Genomic DNA, 20,697 nt, shown 5'->3' with positions numbered 1-20,697 from the left:
ATTTATTAAAGATAAAGGGCACTTTGTATTTCTGTATGTCTATTTTAAATACAGTTTTTATACTACACTTTGAAGGCTCAGGAGTTTTCAAAACCTTACTATAATCCTCTCCATGCTCTTAAAATAGCAAAACTGAACAAAAACTCACACCCAAGTTTTCCCCATGGGAGAGATGTCATGAGAAACTTGTTGACTCCTGACTGATATAATGTGACACACTCCAAATGCAAAAAGGATTTTACACAGAAATGCCATAGCTCATCATCTTAGTGTCTCTGTCAAAGAGAGAAAAATTAAAGCTTCATGAGCATGTTGGTTACTTTTTCTCTTCAATTTATGGCTCTCATGTTGTAACAGTGGCATTTGATAATGGAGAAGTTGGAGGACTCAAACTGAGTAATTAATGATTTTCTAGTGCTCAGGTGAATAATGTCAATGTGTCATGAACTAGGAGGGAAAAGGAAAGGAAAAGTACTTATGATGGCAGAAATTTTAACTTTCAAATTTAAAAAGAATAATAAAAATGTCACTATTTAGTAATCAACAGAGTGCATGTATCAAGCATAAAATTATCTGACAGGCTGTCGTCTGAGCACTATTTCTGACATGGCTTTAGGATCCAATCACAACTTATTTATAAGCTATCATTTTTAATTACTTACAAATAGTTATAATGAGCATGTTTCAGAATTCTGATATTTTAAACCCTTTAAAAAAATACACCTCATTAAATAGGGATTAATTTTGACATAGTTCTAAGTACAAAATCTCAAATGATAATCATCAAATCGGCTCAATCTTGTTTGTGTGGTAGTAATAAATTTAAAGTAAGATGCAATTTGACATAATAGACATTCTGTTATCTCTTTCTTGATAGCTTCATGTCTATGATGCTCCAAAAAAAGGAACATCTTATATGTGTTTTGTACTTACGTAAATTAATATCTAGAATGTACTAAAGTATGGTAATTGAAGACTGAACTTTTTAAGGATTGTCATGGCTTTGAGATGATGTTGACTTTTAAAAGAATACCTCAATTTCTATATCTATATTTTGATATACACCCTGTCACCAGTTCTCCATTGTCGCTCATTGTGGGTGGGGTATACTTTCTTTAACCTTCCTTTTTTGGTTTATGTACCTGTAGAAGCCCTTCTTGTTTTTCTTGGCATCCCTTGCCAAGTTCAGCTCCAACCATGCCTTGGCCTTCCTGACCTCGTCCCTACACAATTGGGCAACATCCCTGTACTTTTTCCAGGATATCTGTCCCTGCTTCCACTGCCTCTGTAGTTCCATTCTGCCTTTTATTTTGGCCAGCAGGTCTCAACTCAGCTGTGCCAGTCTCTTGCATCCCTTGCCTGACTTCTTGGGATCTGACCTGGGGATTGAGAGCTCTGGTCCTTAAATATCTATCAGCTGTGTTCCGCCCCTTTTTCTTTGAGGACCATTTCCCAGGTGGTCCTATTGATTAGCTCCTTGAAGAGCCGGGAGTAAGTTTTCCTGAAAGTTAGGGTCCTGACTACATTTCTCATTTGGTTCATAGACCTTAGGACAGTGAACTGCACCAGTGCATGATCACTTCAGTCCAGGCTGCCTCTGATCTTGACATCCCAGATGACCTCATTCACATTGGTGATAATCAGGTCCAATATCACTTCCGCTCAAGTAGGGCTGTCTGAAGTAATTGTCCTCTAGGCACTCCAGGAGTCTCTTTGCCTACAGCTTGCCATGCTACTTTTCCAACAGATATCAGGGTGGTTGAAATCTCCCAGCAGATTGAGAGGTTGGGAGCTCGATGCCTCCTGGAGCTGGAGCAGGAAGGCTTCATCGATAGGCTCTCCTTGATCAGGTGGCCTGTAGTGGACCCCCACCACAAGGCTCCCCTTGTTGTTGTGATCCCTAATTCTTACCCATAAGCTTTCTACCTGCTCATGACTATTCTCTGCACACTAGGGAAGAGATAGGGATATCTCTTCACACTATCCATTTCTTAACATAGTGGGCAACGCCTCCACCAGGTCCCTCATCTGCCCCTTCTGTACAGCTTGTAGCCATCAGTAGCCCCATGATGGCTACATCATAATCCCACAATAGTCATGTGATTCATTCCACCAAGTTTCCATGATGGCCTCTGTGTCATAGCTTTCTAGTAGCATCATGGCTTCCAGATCCTCTGTTTTGTTGCCCATCTGTGTGCATTCATGTAAGAGAACTTCAGTTGAGTCATCGGTCATGTCACCTTAGAGGGACAGTCTGTTTTTGCCCCCAGGACATTCCATGGAATCTGTTCCTATTATATCAGGAGTCTCTGGCTTGTCTCTATAAAACAGCCTGTGGCACAGTGCCCACTACATGCCTCAGGGCAACAGGTTATAAATCCTTACTCTTTATGTCTGAATCATAGAATCATAGAATCTACAAGTTGGAAGGCACCCATAAGGATCATCAAGTCCAGCTCCAGGCTCCACAGAAGGCCAGCCAAGTCAGAGCATGTGACTGAGCACATCTTCCAGATGCTTCTTCAACTTAGTCAAGCTTGGATGTGTGACCACTTCCCCAGGGAACTTGTTCCAGCACCCAGCCACTCTCTTAGTAAAGAACCTCTTCCTAATATCCAACCTAACCCTCCCCTGTCACAGCTTCATACTGTTGCCTTGGCTTCTATCACTGGTCACCAAGAAGGATGCCCATAGCAATTTGCTTGCATTGCAATCGGACAGGTGAGATGACTTTCCTGAGTCTATATGAGGTTTAAGAAAGTAACAAGGAAGATAGCATTGTCCCATTAATCTAAATGAAAATCTGATCTGGGGTGGTGTTTTGTGGCCAGAGAACTAACTATTTGTTCAGATGCCACAGAATTTAGCTTTTTTCTTGGAGAATTCACCATTTGGCTGAATGTGGAAATTTGTCTTGGAAATTATTTATATATCTCTTGTCATCCATACTGTGAATGTGATTATATCTTGCTTTCCAACCTTCATCATAAGATAGTGCTTTGGGTTTTAGAGTGGATCCCTCTCCCATTGTATAATGGAGCTACGCAACAAGAGTCTGGGAAGCAGAGCTGAGTCCTGCTCTGCCCAGCAGTGGAGGAATGTTAGTAGGACCTTCTACCTGCGGAATGCTACCAGCCAGCAGTTAGGAAGTCTTGAAGATGAGTAATTAAAGTCAGCTGGAGGTTCCTCCCTTCTTGGGACACACTTTGGAAGGGTAACAAGACTGACAGAATAGCATCAAGAGGAGAAGTAACTCAGGAGTGGTAACCAGACTTATCATAAAGGAGAACATCAGGTTCTTATCCAGATACAATACATACATACATACATTAAAAGTTCCTTACACAAATGTATACTAGAGAGCTGTGAATTAATTTCTGCAGAGGTATGTCAGAGACTATGAAGAAAGGTGATGCAAAATATTCCAAGATTGCAGAGAGCGCTGCCTTGCTGTAGAATGTAGCAGGTGCTGCACTGGGTACTGCTGTTGCAATGGATGCTGAAGGTTATTCTTGTCCAGTATAAGTTTGAAGCTCTTGCTCTCATACTTAATGTATAAGTACTAGTTTGGAATGTTTTCTAGTGGCACCTAATGCTCACTGAATTTGTATCATTACTGAAGTTTGGGGAGGAAGTCTTTCTTCTAATTTCAGAATTCAGTTTGTTCAAACAATTCTAAACTCCTTTCCAAAGTTTCAGTGTTATCTAAATCTTCCTTTCCCCTCCTCCCCATCTCTATTGCATTTATTCTGTTTTCATAAGAACCATACTTTCCATTATCATTAGAAACTAATCTTCATCTTCTTACTTGCTGTGTTTAGAATACTACCAGTTTGACTCATTATATGGTTTTGATTCATGGCTAAAATCACATCCTCATGTCTACAAACAGTGTGACAGCCTCCAGTTTGAGATTTATTAACTCTTCAAATGGGTTAACGATGCATAACACCCAATGGTGAGCCTTCTGAGGACGAGGCAGCTTCAGATTCACCTCTGCCTGCGTGTGACTTTGTGACCTTTCTAGGGAACTTGCTTTGGCAGGGGGGTTGGACTCGATCTCTGGAGGTCCCTTCCAACCCCAACAATTCTGTGATTCTGTGACTCCAGATAGCATGAAAACTTAAGCAAATTTGTAATGAAGCCTTTCTTTGTAGGTTGAAGGGTGGGTTTTGACTGTTATAGAATGACAAGCATTAGAATAAATGAACAAGAAAATATACAAAATATTTTTGAATAAAGAATGTTACTAAGCTCAGACTGGGTGGTTTGAACTGCACAGTAGAGAGAGAACAAAGATGCCACTGGGAGGTTGCCAGACCTCCATCACAAAGCAATTGCAATGGTCATCTTTTCATCACCTTTGCCTTTAACTGAATGAAAATTTAGTATTCTAAAGCAAGCTAAAAGGTGAACTATTCATAATGGTCTCAAAAATTGGATCTCTTTTTTTTCATCTGCTTTGAGTGCTAAGATCCAGAATCAGACAACTCAGTAAACATACAGAACTATGTTTCTCCAGAGCAGACTGATAAAAATATATCAGTCTCTGCTGTCTGCACATTTCAGTGCTGCTGTCTCCTTAGCTAATTTCAGAGACAGTACTTGGATGTGCAGGCATTGTAGAAATGGTGATGGATATACAGTCTGCTGCTGACCAAAACTGTGACTTCTGTCTGTCTCCCCTCCTCCGTTAAACATTGAGGTACAAAATAAATTGTGGATTTGCAGCATATTTTCAATGAAATGTTAAAGGTAAGTACTTAAAAAGAATTTTAATTACATTGATTTTCTTAGTGGAATTGAAAAGAGCTCTGTGTAATGACTTAGTTTTAGTAGTGTTAAGTTTTAACATTTAGATCTTTCAGATCCTAAATGTCTTCATCCTTTCCCTGTACTGATGACCTGGCAGTCCTGAGCAGTTATATCTTGCTAAAATAGTCTAATAGCTACATGTAATCTGAAAAAATGAGTAATTTAAAGAGTTAATAAATCACGATCATCAGCTCACTGGAAATTGCATTAATTTTATCTTATTTTATTTTACTTAATTTTAATAATGTGCTTGAGTTTTGCTTGAATATTTAAAGTTCAGCACATGCTTTGTTGAACTACGGCTTGATGATGACTATGAGAGAATATTTTATTCAATCTGCAGGTGACTGAATTCATTAGTCTTCCACCACTTTCTTGCTCATGCTGTATAGCTTAAGAGCAAGTCTTTACATCTCATTGAGATAAATATAGCTTTTGATGGTAGAGGATTAAATCTGGTTACTGTATATGGCTAATGAGGAAGGTAACCTTTTATTTTGAAAGGATGCAGTCTGTGACTCAGTTATGTGATTTATAGTATCCTGTCTTGTTATGTAAGTATACATTAAAGAAGACTAGAGAGCAAGACAAAAACAGAGAAAAATAGCGAGTATATGCCACGAAGAGTAACAAAGGTCTTCATCTCCCACATCAATGGGAGAACTGTTTATCTACAAATGGCTTTTCCTTCGTCCTAGTGAATTTGAGACATTTATGTGCCTATGGAAGATACAGCACAGGCCTTTGAAGAAGAATGTGGTACAGGGGCCACAGGGGTTTCCTGAGATGTCTCAAATGGCAGAAAGTACCTCTGGTTAGGCCGGCTAACTGGATCTCTAATGCAATGGTCAGGAAGCTCATATGTGGGCTCCTCCTACCCTGCCTAGTTTTTCTGATGCTCCCATAGCAAAGGGGAGTTTGCATCACACTGGTCACTGCATCACTGTTGGTCCTCTGACACACTTCTGGATCACTCTACGTGGGCTGCCAGGTGTGTGAGCCAGGTCTGGTGATTTGATCCATCATGGTCACTTCTCTACAAAATTTCATTCTCCATAAGCACAGATGCCTCATCACTGAGGGAGTTTCCTGTGGAGAATTAAACAGCAATCTCTCACATGAGAAGTGCAATCCTTGCAAACTCCAGATTATACAGAACTGCAACAATATCTTATTATATCTCTGATTTATTTTTGTGAAGCTTTTTTCTGCAGGAAACCCTGTTATGCCATTATCTTAAGCTAATCAGGAGCGAACTAAAGAAAAAAAAAGTGAATATGAATAGGATTAGTATGTAGGATATGGAAATCATATTCATAAGTATATAGTGTCAATTAATCACAATTTATGTTATGAAGTGAAAGAACAGCTATATAATTTGAATTATATCAAGAAGCCTTCTATTTTGACAAATGTCACAATATCATAAAAACAGAGAATGCTAAATTATACTAAGATTGACAAGGAAAACAAGAATGTTTTGAGGTAGTTTTTTTCAAATTAAATAAAAGCTGGCTGTAGTACCTTTAATCCCTTCTGCATAGTGTTAAGAAAACTATAAAATAATTCATATAAAGAAAAGAAAGGAAGTATTTAAACATTCTTAAATTCACAGTTATTATTGTAGCTATAAGGATGAGAATAATCTTTTTATATATTTAAAGTATTTATGTGTTGCTTTGTTTTGTTTGTTTTGGGTTTTTTCCCCAGTATATCAACTTGGGGAGATTACGTATACATAATTATCTTGATGAAATTTACCATTTTAGATGAGCTCTAGACAACCTCACACAAAGACCTCTATTAAAAAGTCTTTTATAATTTTAATAACATATCATGCAGCTATTTAATGACATTTTGATATCCTAGCTGCTCATTGAATATTTACTCCCCATTGCTTTTCATAGCTCATATTGCCAACAGCATGTTTTCTGTAAGTCAAACTGATTCTGTATGCCATTTTAGAAGAAAATATAAGCAAGTCTCACAGTAGGATTTTTTGAAATATTTAGTTAAGTGGAATAGTCTATTGAAAAGTTGTGTTTTTAAGGTAAGAGAAAATCAAAAATATTTTATTAAGCGTATTGTGACAATCTCATTTCTATCAGACTAGAACTATTGAAATGTGTGGTAAAAACAGAGAAGCTGTGAGTAGGATGACAGATCTACTTGCTGAGCATACAAGCTATTGTCACTGTAAATTTATAAACAGTTCTCTTAGCTTTGGAAAAGGCTTGCTTTGCCCAGTAACAATTGTAGTATCATGAGGTGTTGTAACATTTTATTTTAATTAAGAGGTATTTTCTCACCTGTTCCTTTCAATTAACTGTCCTGGCTACTGCTGACCTTCTTTACTTTGTCTTCTACCCCCCACCCCCAACCTTAGCATTTGAAAAATAGTGTCATGTGATCTTGACTGACTGCCAGGTATCTGCCAAGTAAAATTTAAAGTAATGAACTTTCCCAAACACCTGGGGTCTGCTGCTCCCAGTGCCGTCCCAGTGCTCCATCCTCACTGATGGAGCCACTCAGGCTGGAGCGGCTCCTTACAGAGCAGACAAGGGAGCAGCAGGATGGGATGTTCTTCATGACATACCTTAGTGTTTACACATCTCTAAGTTTATAAACATCCCTGATTTTTTTGATCAGGTGTTTATATGAGCTTTTAGAAAGAACATAAAGAATATAAATTAGATGCAATAGGTAACTATTGTGTGGGTTTTTTCATATCACTTGTGTTGAAGAAGAATTTGGATGTATCTGGCCTACTGTTTCCTTTTGACAGTAGGAGTACTTCCTTTCCTTTTGTTTATACTGAATGAGTCTGAAATATCATCTCTTCCAGCTTGTGTGTATGTGATCCCTGGCACATTTGTACTTCTAGAAATTTGGTGGAATTTAATCTGTCATCCTATTTATTTGCTCAGCTTTGCAACAGTAGCTACTCATCATTAGGGCCTGCTTTATCTGTGAGTGTGCAGTGGGAGCAGAGCAGGAATATGGAGAGCTCTTCCCCGAGCTTAACAGTAAATTTCCGTGGCCAGAGCAGTGCTGGGACACCTCTGTCGGGCTCTCCTGGAAGCACAGAGCACCACAGAGAAGGACTGATGGAACAGAGGGCACAGTTCCATCTGCTCGAGCACCAGCCTGCAGGGATGAGTTGGGTCATGTCAATGGTCCTGTACTCGGCATTGGTGAGGCTACACCTCGAGTACTGTGTCCAGTTATGGGCTCCTCACCATAAGAAGAACATCAAGGTCCTCAAGTGTGTTCAGAAAAGGGCAATGAGGCTGGTGAAGGGGCTGGAGGGCAAATCATATGAGGAGCGGCTGAGGGAGATGGGAATATTTAGCGTTGAGAAGAGGAGGCTGAGGAGAGACCTTATCACCACCTACAACTACCTGAAAGGAGGTTGTAGAGAAGCGGGAGACGGTCCCTTTAGCCAGGTGACAGGTGATAGGACAAGAGGAAATAGCACGAAGCTGCACCAGAGCGGGTTCAAGTTAGATGTTAGGAAAAAAAAAAATCACAGACAGAGTTATCAGGACCTCAAACAGGCTGCCCAGGGAGGTGGTTGAGTCATCATCCCTGGATGTGTTTAAAAGATGGGTAGATGAGGTACTTAGGGATATGGTTTAGCATCGGACGGGAACAGTTGGACTCAATCTTAAAGGTCTTTTCCAACCTCATGATTCTGTGATTCTGGGTCCAAAGAGGAGCAGCACAGTAAGAGGACAAGTGGAGCCCCTGGGCAGCAAGTGAGCTCTCAGAGCTGTTCTGTGTCTTCTTCCCTCACACTCGTTGTGCTGTACTGCTGCATTTGCCAACACTCTAGAATGAAACTAAATTAATGACGCGGAATGAAAGAAAACTGGAAATCAACTTAATTTATAATGTAGAGCATTTCTCTGTAGTGTCCTAAGTGTTGTCAGGAAAGACAATGCACACAATCAATATCAGTGTAGGAAGCTGAGAAATGTCACGAAACCTGACATTCCTCTGACTCCGTGGCACTGACACAATATGTTGCTGAACAGGAAGTCACACTGAAGGCTTTTATGTATTCCTGAATAATTAATGTGCATAGATTTGGGATATAGCTAATGTTCTCTGGGTGAAGATAATGAATGTGTTTTAATAATTGTGTCCTGTCACTTGATTTATCAATTCTTAAAATATTGAATTGCAAATATATTACTGCTTTTTAATGTACGACTCTTTCATGAAAGCTATTAGTACATTTTGTTCTTCTGTTGAGTTACATGACTTAGTGACAATCCTATTTATTCTAGGAATTTTGTGCATCACCCAGTGAAATATTAAAAAGCTTTTAAGTATTAAACGATATTTATGTGTATGGATCATGCAAAGCACATCATACTGTGCACTAAACAAATTCACATGCCATTTTTCTTACTAGAAACCTAAAATAAATATCAGATTGGTTTGTAAATCTTTTTGTAGACCTATTTAGCATAATGGTTCTGTTAATCATAAGCAAGAAAGAATAATTTCTAAGAATGCTATATTTACTGAAGATAAAAGAGTAGTGCTGTGTGATATGCTAACCTCTATTTTAAAAAGATGTCTTTAGAAAACACAGAGGAGGAACTGGGAATAAGTGAAGAAGTTAATAGCTATAGTGTCCCTTTCAATAATATATCCTTGACAATTGCAATAAAATGCTCTGAGATATAATTCAGCTCGTAGAATACTTGTACAAAGCCTGTTACTGTTTAATTTACTGAATGGAATTGACAGCTGATTTCTTCACGAATTGAATAAAAAATACATTGCTTTATACTGAATTCCTTTAAATCTACACTAACTTTATGAATGTAAGTCATGGTTCAACACTAACTAGTCTCTGCACAGCTAGCTGTAGAAAAATCTCACATGCGAAGTATATTCTATTTTCAGTGACCATTCCCTTCCTTTACCTCTCTTGTAACTTCAAGTTTGACATAAGCATGTAGACATGATAGAACAAATGTGAATGCAGCCCAGTTATTTTGACACCTAGTACATTACATTTTTTCAGTTCAGTAAATAACCTGAGCTTTTATTACAATGCAGTGACTGTGCTCACCCTTTCTGATATGAATAGCTTAAATTGCAAACCTGTGTTGTACTGGAGCAGTCACAATTGTTATAATAATTTCAGATAGTTACTTTGTGCTAACATGCACATTTTATTCATTCTGGGAATTACATATTGCATTTCAAGTACATTTCTCTTTTACACCTTATTTTGTGATTATGCCTGTGCATATATGTGTGGTACATGTGCATCTCTTTTGAGTGTCTATTTTCACTGTTTAAGCCTGACAAAGTAAAATAACTGTCATTTATGTGTTTTCAGATTTTTCAATAATATACTTTCTATCTAAATGAAGACATCTGAATTTGGTAACTTTAATTAGGACCTTTACTAATTACACAGTAGCTCTGTGAAAGAGAACACATATGGGATGTTTTATCTGTAGCTGGAGCTGCTGCTTCAGCTATCAAACTAATGGAACCGTAATGGAACACTTACTAACAAAATTAATGGGTTGCATTCTTTTCTTTGTCACTAGATCTTCATGGCTCCATTAGGTCTGATTTGTTCAGGGACAAGAGGAAAGAGTGATGGAGACAGTAGTATTTTGCTATGTAGCTGAAAGGAACAGATCACTTTTTTTTTTTTTGTATTCATGAGCTTCTTGTTATGCCAACCTTCAGCAAGCTCATGTGGGATGGCTTTATTTACAAAACAATCTATTGATTCTCATCTTTTTGTTATTCTTATATTCATAAAAGAAGGAGGTCAGGGATATTTGTTTTTTCTGCCATTGTTCATTATCACAGATACTTCTACTAGAGGAAGTGGTTTCTCTGGGATTTTACTGTAATCCACAGGATTTTATTTTTATTGAGTTTTTTTCCCTGCTACTGCACTTGATAGTAGTTGTTTCAAAGTTCAACCATGTACAGAAAATGAAATGTAATAGCAATCATGTTTACTTTCTATTAAAGTATGGATTTTTTGAAGAGTCTAATTTACTGGGAGAATTCTCTGTGAGACCATTTTACACCTACAATCTAATATCAAAGCCCAGTGCAACAACCTTTCTTAAAGACAACCAATCTAATTTGACACAGATATCTATCCCATGCTACACATTTTTGTTAGCATTATAACTGAAACACTGCATAGTTGCCTAAACTTTTCCATCCTGAGGTTTCCTTTAAGATTTGGGGGGCTGAAGTATAAGAAAATTTTGAATACAAATTATGCTGCATCGTGCTGAGCATGTGAAAGGCTGTATGTAAATCTTCTTTACTAACCTGCATATGATCCAAAAATGTCATGAGAATATATTACTGCAAAGAATAGAAAGCTTAATTGGAAAACTTGTGATTATACATATTATCTCTGGTTTGAGAGTATTTTAATGTTTTTATTTTCCATGTTTATCACAGGCCATGGCATTTGGAAGGCCTATGCAATATTGCTAGAATATAAATCAGCGTAAGATACTAAAGCAGAAGTGACTCTTCAAAACCAGAGGCTGATATATGCCTTTAAAATTGTGATTTTCTGGCTGTTAATGAAATTTTTCAAGTACACAGGTTATAATCTTGTCATTTAGTTCTGTTTTCAGTTTATTAGGTAGCTGTTATTGTTCTGTTCCCAGTGGTACTTTAGAGGTTTTGCACAATTTAAACATTTATTAATGAGACCAGGAGACAATGTAAAAAATAATGTTGAAATTTTTCTAGGCTTTAACATGACGTAACAAGATCATTTTTAGATAGCAATTTATAGAATTTCTTCTTTAAAAAAGTGTATTCAAGCACTTATTCAAGTGCACGATCTGAGGGGATTGTTGTTCTGCTCCAGTGTTAAGGATTACTGCTGTGCTTTATTATTATCTTCTTCTTGCCTTTGATTATTATTATCTTCTGCGACAAATTGAGGTATTCCTATATTTCTTACATTAGTTTTTACTTTGCAGTGTGATTATTTCAGAATCTTCTGTCACAAAGATATAAATGTTTCATGTGTATTTCCTGTTTTTATTGAAATAACTAAGTTAAAATTCAGCCACAATCTTCCCAAATCAAAGCACATTATAACAAAATAATAAAACTTAGTTTTTCTATTTAATTTTTTTTCCTGATTTTTAATTTCTTGGGAATTTTTAAGCAGAAGAAATGGGGTAGCCAAAATGTATTTAGTACTATTTTGGTTGAGGAAGAAAACAGAATACAAATATTGCATGAGAAACAAAAAAGATGATCTTTCTGTATGCACCACTTGTTTAGAGTTTATGTAGACACGATTAGAAAACCAGCAGCTACTTAATGTTACCTGAGACAGAAAGTCACCAATTCAGTTAGTTTTAAAATAAGAATTTACTTTTATTAAGACTGTTAATATGGTTAGTCCATTTACCATTCACAGTCCAAAATATCAAATCAATACTAAAGTCTCAGTAGAAGTATAATGTAAAAATGTCACACAAACACTTTCAAGTATCCACCCTTTCCCCGGTGTTTATGTTGCCCTTTTAGGTGCTAAGGTTGCAGCACCCCTCCTCAAAAAGCAGGGAAAAGGGTTGGTTTAGTAAGTTGTTGATGTCCTGAATTCTTCTACTATGGACTATGATGTTGATCTTTTCTGCTTCCTTACTCTCAGTTCCACTTGGGGCTAGTTTAGTCCACTTTCTTTTTTAACTTGTTCTTTCTTCATTGATTGGGAACATCACTTTTTACCTGTATATATTTGGTTTACATAAGTTATATGTTCTTCTGAACATTTTTTCTTTTAGTTACCCTCAAAATCTTTTATCCAACTCCCCAGCCAGTTTTTGTGGGGTTTGTTTTGTTTTGTTTTAATGATCATTGCTAATTTGCTTATTATCCAATTTCTACAGTATTGTAGAAATTATTATTATTATGTTAAATTCATAAATATTTGTTATTATGCTAAATTCATAAATATTTAATTCTACACAGAATAATTATTTTTACTGTATATGTAACACCTTTGATTATACCACAGGATTATGCAAATGTAAAAAATATAAGGGATGTACCAAAAACTTCAACAAATAAGGATATAGTCACCTGATCATTAGAAAAAATGTTGCAGCTAAAGAAGCTAAATCAAAACGCCCTGCAGGCAAGGAAATTTCAGACAAGACCTGAGAAATTAACTTTGAGGCTTTGCAAAGCAGGTGCAAAATCTACAGCTTGTTACTAAGAAAGACAATACTGTCTTACAGGACTACAACAACAACTGAAAGAACATTCTCGCGTTATTTCTTGTCTCTTTGTCTTATTATTACTTCTAATTAGCAAATTGATCAGTTAAGAAGTCTAGATTTAGAAAAGGTTGTAAGAGCCTTGTTTTTTTGATTCTGCACTGCTGTTTTTCAGGTTATATTCAATAGCTCTATACTTTCTTGTTCTAATGTTGTTATGGAATTTGAAGTTTTGCCTATTTATACTAGAGCAAAATTGCCAAAGGTTCAAGGAAAAAAATAAGCAAAGAGAAATTTCTGGGGCATATACCTAACATAAAGTGAACTGACAACTAGGAGCAATAGTCCTGAATTTAGCAGATTGCATAGACTTTTCTATACCCTGAGAAAGATGAGAATAGCCTTTTTAGGGTCACATCCTTATCTGGACTTCTCCTTTTCTTGAAATCCAAACTGAAGACCTGTATTTCCATAGAAATTTTGGTGTGCATCACTGCGTGCTCCATCTATACAAGATTCTTGGACAGTCTGAATGCTGCTTTTACCACTGTGATTTGAGATCAGAAAAAGCATCATGGTAAGAGCTAGTGAAGATGTCAAATGGCAAACAGGCAAGAAAAGGTGTAGAGTATAGTCTGTAAATGAATGAGCATTTTGGGACTGGTAGAAGTGATAAAAATGTAAGCCTCTATACTAATAAAGGTGTGTTTATCCCACCCTGTTAGAATAGAATGAGCAAGATAGTTGTAAATACCACTGCAGACAGCACTATCAAGCTAGACTTATCTTTCTCTAATGTGATGTCAAAACTAATCAGTCTCCATACAACTAACATACTAACAAGGAGCAGACTTTGACAAAATATGCTTTTATCATAGTAACAGTGTCAAAACTGTATTATTCATTCAAAACTTATTTTGCAGATAAATTGCTATGTTAACAGAATGTCTTCTCAGTTGCTCAATTAAATAGTCTATTCAATTATATGTATAAAAATATTCTTATATATATATAAAATATTCCTAAACAGCACAGGTTAGGGAGAAAAATTCAATTCAGTATAGTGCCTGTTGTTGCTACATCAGTAATAAGAAATAGATCATAATGTAGAAATAAAAATAAACTAGTTAGCTTGCTGTCATCTCTTACTCATGTCTGTAAATGAAATGTGTTCCTCCGAGAATTTGTGCCTGTAAAGTACTGATTTTACTTACAGTTGAGACAGAGCGTAAACTTATTTTCTTAAATAAAGAGAGTAAAAAAATCTTTAAGGGAATTGATTAGTCTCTATTTTAATAGATTATTTCAGCATTTTGCTGTTGCAGCAGAATGTATACCCTCTAATTTCACCTTTTGTCCATCTCTAACCTTGATGAGGGTAAACCCATTAACAAGGGCGGGTTATTCTCTGTGAACAATTCTGTTCTTCCTCAGTGAAATTCATAGCTGTTGTGGTAACTACAGAATAATAATAGGCAAAGGATAAAAGTTATTAAGGTTGTTTTCAGAAGTCAAACATCAAGGTGCTTTTAAAGTGAGTCTTTAACTTTTTATAAAAGAAGCCCTATAGCATCAGTGTCATCTGTTATTTAGTAAAGACTTCCATCATCCAGCAATATCCGTTTTTCCTTTTTAACACTAGTCATGTTGTCCTGTAAATCAGGTTTATAGGAAGGATATTTCTTTATTAGTTTCAAGTCAGATGATGGCCAGTAGAAGTAATCCTTTGGGCAAAATTATTCCCCGCCTCAGCTTCAAACAAGTTTTGATTCATTTATTATATTCTCAGTCGGCATGCAGACCTCCTACAGACATCAGTAACAAGCAGTGCACTGAGAAAAACACAGAGCTTTGAAAATGGGATGTTATTTGTGTTTGAGAAGAGTATTTTAACATTTTTCTCTGTACTAATGCTGTCACATTTTATATGCGGTGGTGGGGTTTGCTGCGGTTTTATGTTTTGGCACCAGCCTGTAATGTGTGTGCCATCATGCTGTATACTTAGAGAACAAATCCCAGTGGCAATATTACATTTGCAGACCACTTTATAGGATAATTAAGATAAAAGATATTGTGAATTCTGTACATGTCCAACAAATGACACAGAAGTATGTCAAGACTTGTAGCTCTGTCGATGCAGCCAAATCCTATCAAAACAGAGGTGTCATTTAGGAGTCTGTCCTTTGCTTCAATGTAGGATGAAAGCTGCAATGGATCAGGGAAGCAAGTGACCCCTGCAAGGGATCAAGCAGGTGAAAGATGATGCTAGACTGCAATTTCAGTGATCTCCTTCAGATTCTTTTGGATATTGTGGGTTATTGAGTATCCAAATTATACTCAAGTAATTCAGCACCTGCCTCATCAAGCTACAGAATATGGAATTAGATATAGACCACTTCAACTTCACTGATTTGATTATGTAGTAGAGAGAGACTGGTGAATATACATTAATCCTACAAAATTAAATCAAGAGAATTAGCTGAAGATATTCCTAGGGGCCTATTTGGTGTCTATTTGCATAAAATGCTGAATTACCTGCTTGCTAGAATCACTTTTCTTTGTTATGAGTAATGGAATGGAACTAAGAATGGAGTTTACATAAAAATTTAAGCAGGAATGTACACGTTCAAACCAGAAATCCATTTAACTCCTGGCTTTAACAACAGCCAATGCAAGATCATTAGAGCGTAATAAAACAAATATATGTTTCCCTCTGTGTTTCCTAATGTGGAGTATATAGACCATAGTTTCTTTTATTTGTATTTGATTGTGTGTGATGGACTTTTATTATTTTCTGTACTAGTTTGTTATTCTTTTTCATTGTCTTCACTATCCTCTACAATATGGTCAAGTGTGATGTAATTGTGCACAGTCTGAAGAATTTCCTTTTTGTTGGCTTTAAAAATTCTTTAAAATAATGTTATCTGAGGTGTCCTCTTACTTATGAGAAATAATGACATCATAGACAAATAATCCATGCCATTAATAATTTTCTAGACTTCTGACCCTGATGCCTCTTTAGGAGTGTGAATTATTTCATCCTTTAGGATATGGAGACCTTTCAATATCTCCAACCATGTTTTTCTCCTGTTTATAACTCTTCTATTGGCACTGGATACTTTATAGTTGATGGGAAGCTTATTACTCCCTGCTGTCTCCAGAAGAAATCTAAACAAATAATTTAGGATGCAGAAGTCTATCCTGCAGGCTTTTCAAATTAAGTGAGATTAACTCCATGCCAAATTACTTAATTTCAATCTTAAATACAGACACTGAAGGTCCATGTTGTTATCTCAATCTGAAAACATGACTATTCTGTTAGTCTAGCCATTTCATACCATAACTTGTTTGTAATTTTGAAAAGTTTTTCTATGTAATTCAGTTTTATAAACTATGCCACCTTTAAGTGATTGATTTGGAAGCAATATCAGTATTGACTTTTATTTTGATTGTCTGAAGTAAAACATTAGTCAAGTGAAATTATTGAAGTAAAACAATAATCATAGACTCATAGAATGGTTTTGGTTGGAAAAGACCTTCAAGACCATTGAGTCCAGCCCTACTAGGTTCAACATTAGACCGTGTCACTAAGTACAACATCTACTCTTCTTATAAACACCTCCAGGGATGGTGACTCAACCACTGCCCTGGGCAGCCTCTTCCAATATCTAACAACCCTCTCAGTAAAGAATTTTTTCATAATATCGAACCTAAGCTTCCCCTGATGCAACTTTAGACTGTTTCCCCTTGTTCCGGTACTAGCTGCCAGGGAAAAGAGACCAACCCCCACCTCACTACAATCACCTTTTAGGTAGTTGAAGGGAGCGTTGAGATTTCCCCTCAGTCATCAGTCTCCTTTTCTCCAGAAAAAGTATTAATGAGCAACAAGATGGTAAAACATGTTTACAAAACATGAATGAAGAGTAAGTGGTCCTAAAACTTAAAAAATATTTGATCTATAGATATGTTTCAAATAATTCTATCAGAAATACATTTTCATCCTTGGGGACTTATTTACAGATCACAGTATTTTCCATTTTTTGTTGAAGACAAAATGGAATTTTGAAAGACAGAAAGCACAGCATGTTTAGAAAAGCTGCTGTCTTGGTGTGATTAGAATACATAGCTCAAATTGAGACACGGGTTCTGTTTAACTTACTCAGAATAGATACTTGAACCTTGTTCTGCTTTACCCAGAATCACTAATAACCAAAATCTTCAATGGATTATAGAATGCCTCACCTGTTTTGACCAGCTGTTTTTCTTGAACTTGAAAAGCCATTCCTAGTTCATATTTGTTACAGCCACTGCATTTCAACAATCTGTTTTGAGTTCCAAAAAATGTTTTATTAAAAAAAAGAGAGAAATTGTCACTGAAGCATTTTTTCTTTTCCTCTCATTACATGCATGATACAGTCATCATGCGTGCAAAGTTCTCATTGCTCTAACAAAACATCATGTTCTTTGTATTTTCTGCGTATTATTTCATCTGCCGTATGTAATAATCTCTCTGGTTTATATTTTGATTACAGGTTTCTCTTGGTCTTCTACATGGTCGAGCTACTCATATCCTCTGGCCCCCACACCGCTGGCAGAAGTTACAGCCAATGTTACCTCCAGAGCGCAAACCACTCCACAGCGAGCAGGAGTCATCTCAATGTTCAGATGGAAAACCACTGAAGTAAAGTTTAATCAGGAAGAGTTGCAGTGGTTATCTCATCACCAGTAAGAGCTTTGCCAAGTGTGATTTAACATCAGGTACCATACCAGCAAATACATGTGACATATTCATGTTAAAATGCCACCTTAAGTGTAAAGTGGTTTATCGGCAGGTTTTTCTGTTCGTTATGGTGTTTGGTGTTTTTTAAAAAGTCTCAAACAATAGTGCATTATGTGTTATTTTGGTTTGAAATAAATGGTTGTGGAAGGTTTGAATGTTAAATTCCTCTGGGAGTAGTAAAATGGTTGTACCTGTGCTTCTCTGGATAACAGTTTATTAAAATCTTCAATAAAATATTTTAATCTTTTACCTTCAGTTTGTCTCTTTAGTAACTGAACAGAACCTTTATTATTATCACTGTTCGCATATGAAAAAAACCCCAACCAAAGTTGTAAAATGCTTTGGATCCTCCTATAACTTCTAATACTTAAGAATCTGTGCTTCTGTAGCTGAAAAATTTATCATATATGTATTTTTTTTTCTAAAAAGCTTGTAAGATTTTTTTTTTCTTTTAATGCAGCTTGTGTTTATTATTAAACTGAGTACATATTACTTATTTTTAATTTATTTTCCAGGAGTGTTTTATATAAATATTCCTTGTATATCTTGCTGAAGTAGGTATTCAATCCAAATATACAAATTATATTGTGATATCTGAAGGCAATGTTTCCTTCAATTCTCAAGTACAGTAAATAATTTGTATTAATTTCAGCATTTCTTAGAAACTATCTACTTAGACTATAAATACTATACAATTATTACTATAAAAATATAATTACTATTATAAATACACCCTGTGAATATGCAGTAAAGCTTCTGCACACAGTGAAAAGAACTTGGAAAATGACACATTTTCAACTGCAGATTAGTATGAGCCAGCTTATTTTGGTATTTATTGAATTTTACTTTAGATAGGATAGTACTTTAAAACTTTAACAAATCACACAAAGATCTTTAAACATTTCAACTAAAATCATGCAAGTATCAGAATTTATGACAACATGAAAATAAATTCTTAGGTCTTTGAAGACACATATCTATGTATCAGATAATCAGTTTAATCACTATGAAAACTGTCTATTACTGTCTAACCTTTTTCTTAAATTGCCCAGTACTCTACTCTCTCAACACTGTACTGTCTTTGTGTGCCATGATGGTTTTTTGCTCCAAAAAAGCTCTTCCATAGGTTGTTGAACACATCTTAGTTAAAACTAATGCAGTTTGTATGAGTATTAATTGCAGCGATTTCACAATTATTTTGATTGGCATAGGGTGATTGATAACAGCAGTTTGCAAACTTTTTTTTTTCCTTCAAATTAATTAAGAAAACTAAATGAGTTCAAGAAATTTAGTGCAGTCATAATTAATTTTGGTAGCATAGATACAAACCGTGAAAGGAGAAGGAAAGAGATAAACAAAAAAAGAAGCAGAACAAAACCAGAGTAGATCAGTTTTATTTCTCCCAGTTGTTCAGGCCTTCATTTCCCTTCCTTCCACTAGTTCACTCCCTCCCTCCTCCTCCTCTTCTTTATCAGCTGAGCAGATATTCTTGAATACACTGACAAGATGGAAAATTTGTTTGGTTGTTGTGATTCACTGGTGCGCACCCCACAGCAATCCCTGTACCCCTGGTCACTGTCACCAGAGGACCTTCTAAATGACTTCTGGTCAGTTGGCTGTCCAACTGGATTATAGAGGTCCCTTCCACCATCATGCTTTTGTGCTCCGTGGCTGTGAGGTTAGGACATTCACAGCCTGCTGGCTCCTGTAATAGCCACTGAAGAGGTAGGTGACAGTATTATTTGACTTACCCCAGCTACCATTGCTCATCTGGGCTCCTTGTCTGTGTGAAGACCAGCTCTTTATCATATAACCATATACAAGCAAGAATTTAAATGTCCCAAATATTCAGCTGTGACATACCTAACAAATATTTATTCATCTATATTTGCATACATATATTTATGAATTTTAATGAATTTTAATGTATATATAGGATATTAATGATGGAATAGAGAATATGCCTATTAAGTTTGACAATGTTGCAATGGTTGCAAAGGCTGCCATCATTTTGGAGACTGGTATTTGATTGTAGCTGTATTAGTTCAATAATGATGAGCAAAGGGTCTGGTAGAATAATGACCCATAAATTTGCTAGATGAAATGAAAATTTTGGAGATTATAGTGGATGGCAGTTGAGCATGAGTCAACAATAGGGTGTTGTGGATAAGAAAAATACCATACTTTGTTAACAACAGTACAGCCTCTAAACTCAGGAAACTCTTTCCGCTTCATTTATATACAATACAATCTTAGGCAACAGATTAGGAAAAAACGAGGGAAAACTAGAGGCTTTAAAGAGAAACAACAAAAATTAAGAGAAACCAGAAAAACATGACCTCTGAGAAATGTTGACAGAACTTGGGTTTATCATTTAGTCTGGAGAATATGAGGCATAGTCTTCAAAATCATGAAAGGTTGCAGTGAAGTGGAGGAGAACCATTGGTTCTCCAAATCCATCATGTACTGGAGGAGAATTAACAGTCTGAAAATGAAACAATAAGACTTTTACGTTAGACATGGAGAAAGAGACATTTGAATTTCAAAAATAATAAAACATTGGAATAGGTTATTTTTCATGGAAAGGTTCTAAAATTTGTTATCAGGACTATTTATACTTTGACAGAGGAAGATAAATGAACTAGGTTTTAAGGTCCACATAAGCTATTTTATACATTCTCTAATTAGGTATTCTGTGATAGCTAAACATGGTGGTGCTTTTGATGCTCGACATGCAGGCAATTACATCAGTATCTGCTTCTTTTAGACTTATAAGATTCATCATATGCAAGTCTAACAGTATTACAGAAGACTCATGTACCAGTTTCTTGTAATAAGCATCTAAGGAAC

The 20,697-nt window shown here is 36.1% G+C and overlaps 1 protein-coding gene across 1 annotated transcript in view; it reads left to right on the top strand.

Annotated features, from left to right (window-relative positions):
- The window catches only part of IMMP2L (inner mitochondrial membrane peptidase subunit 2), a gene marked incomplete at its 5' end in the record, with an annotated part of 447,227 nt that extends 429,139 nt beyond the window's left edge, over positions 1-18,088 (top strand). Inside the window, one exon of the mRNA XM_084270897.1 lies at positions 17,600-18,088. Within this exon, the coding sequence (XP_084127023.1) occupies positions 17,600-17,752 (153 nt within the window). The 3' untranslated portion in view covers positions 17,753-18,088. The remainder of the gene's footprint in view (positions 1-17,599) is intronic.
- Between the last annotated feature and the right edge of the window lie 2,609 nt (positions 18,089-20,697).

The sequence above is a fragment of the Gallinula chloropus genome, assembly GCF_964237585.1.
Source record: "Gallinula chloropus genome assembly, chromosome: 1".
NCBI lineage: Eukaryota > Metazoa > Chordata > Aves > Gruiformes > Rallidae > Gallinula > Gallinula chloropus.
This window is presented reverse-complemented; position numbering and strand designations above follow the sequence as displayed.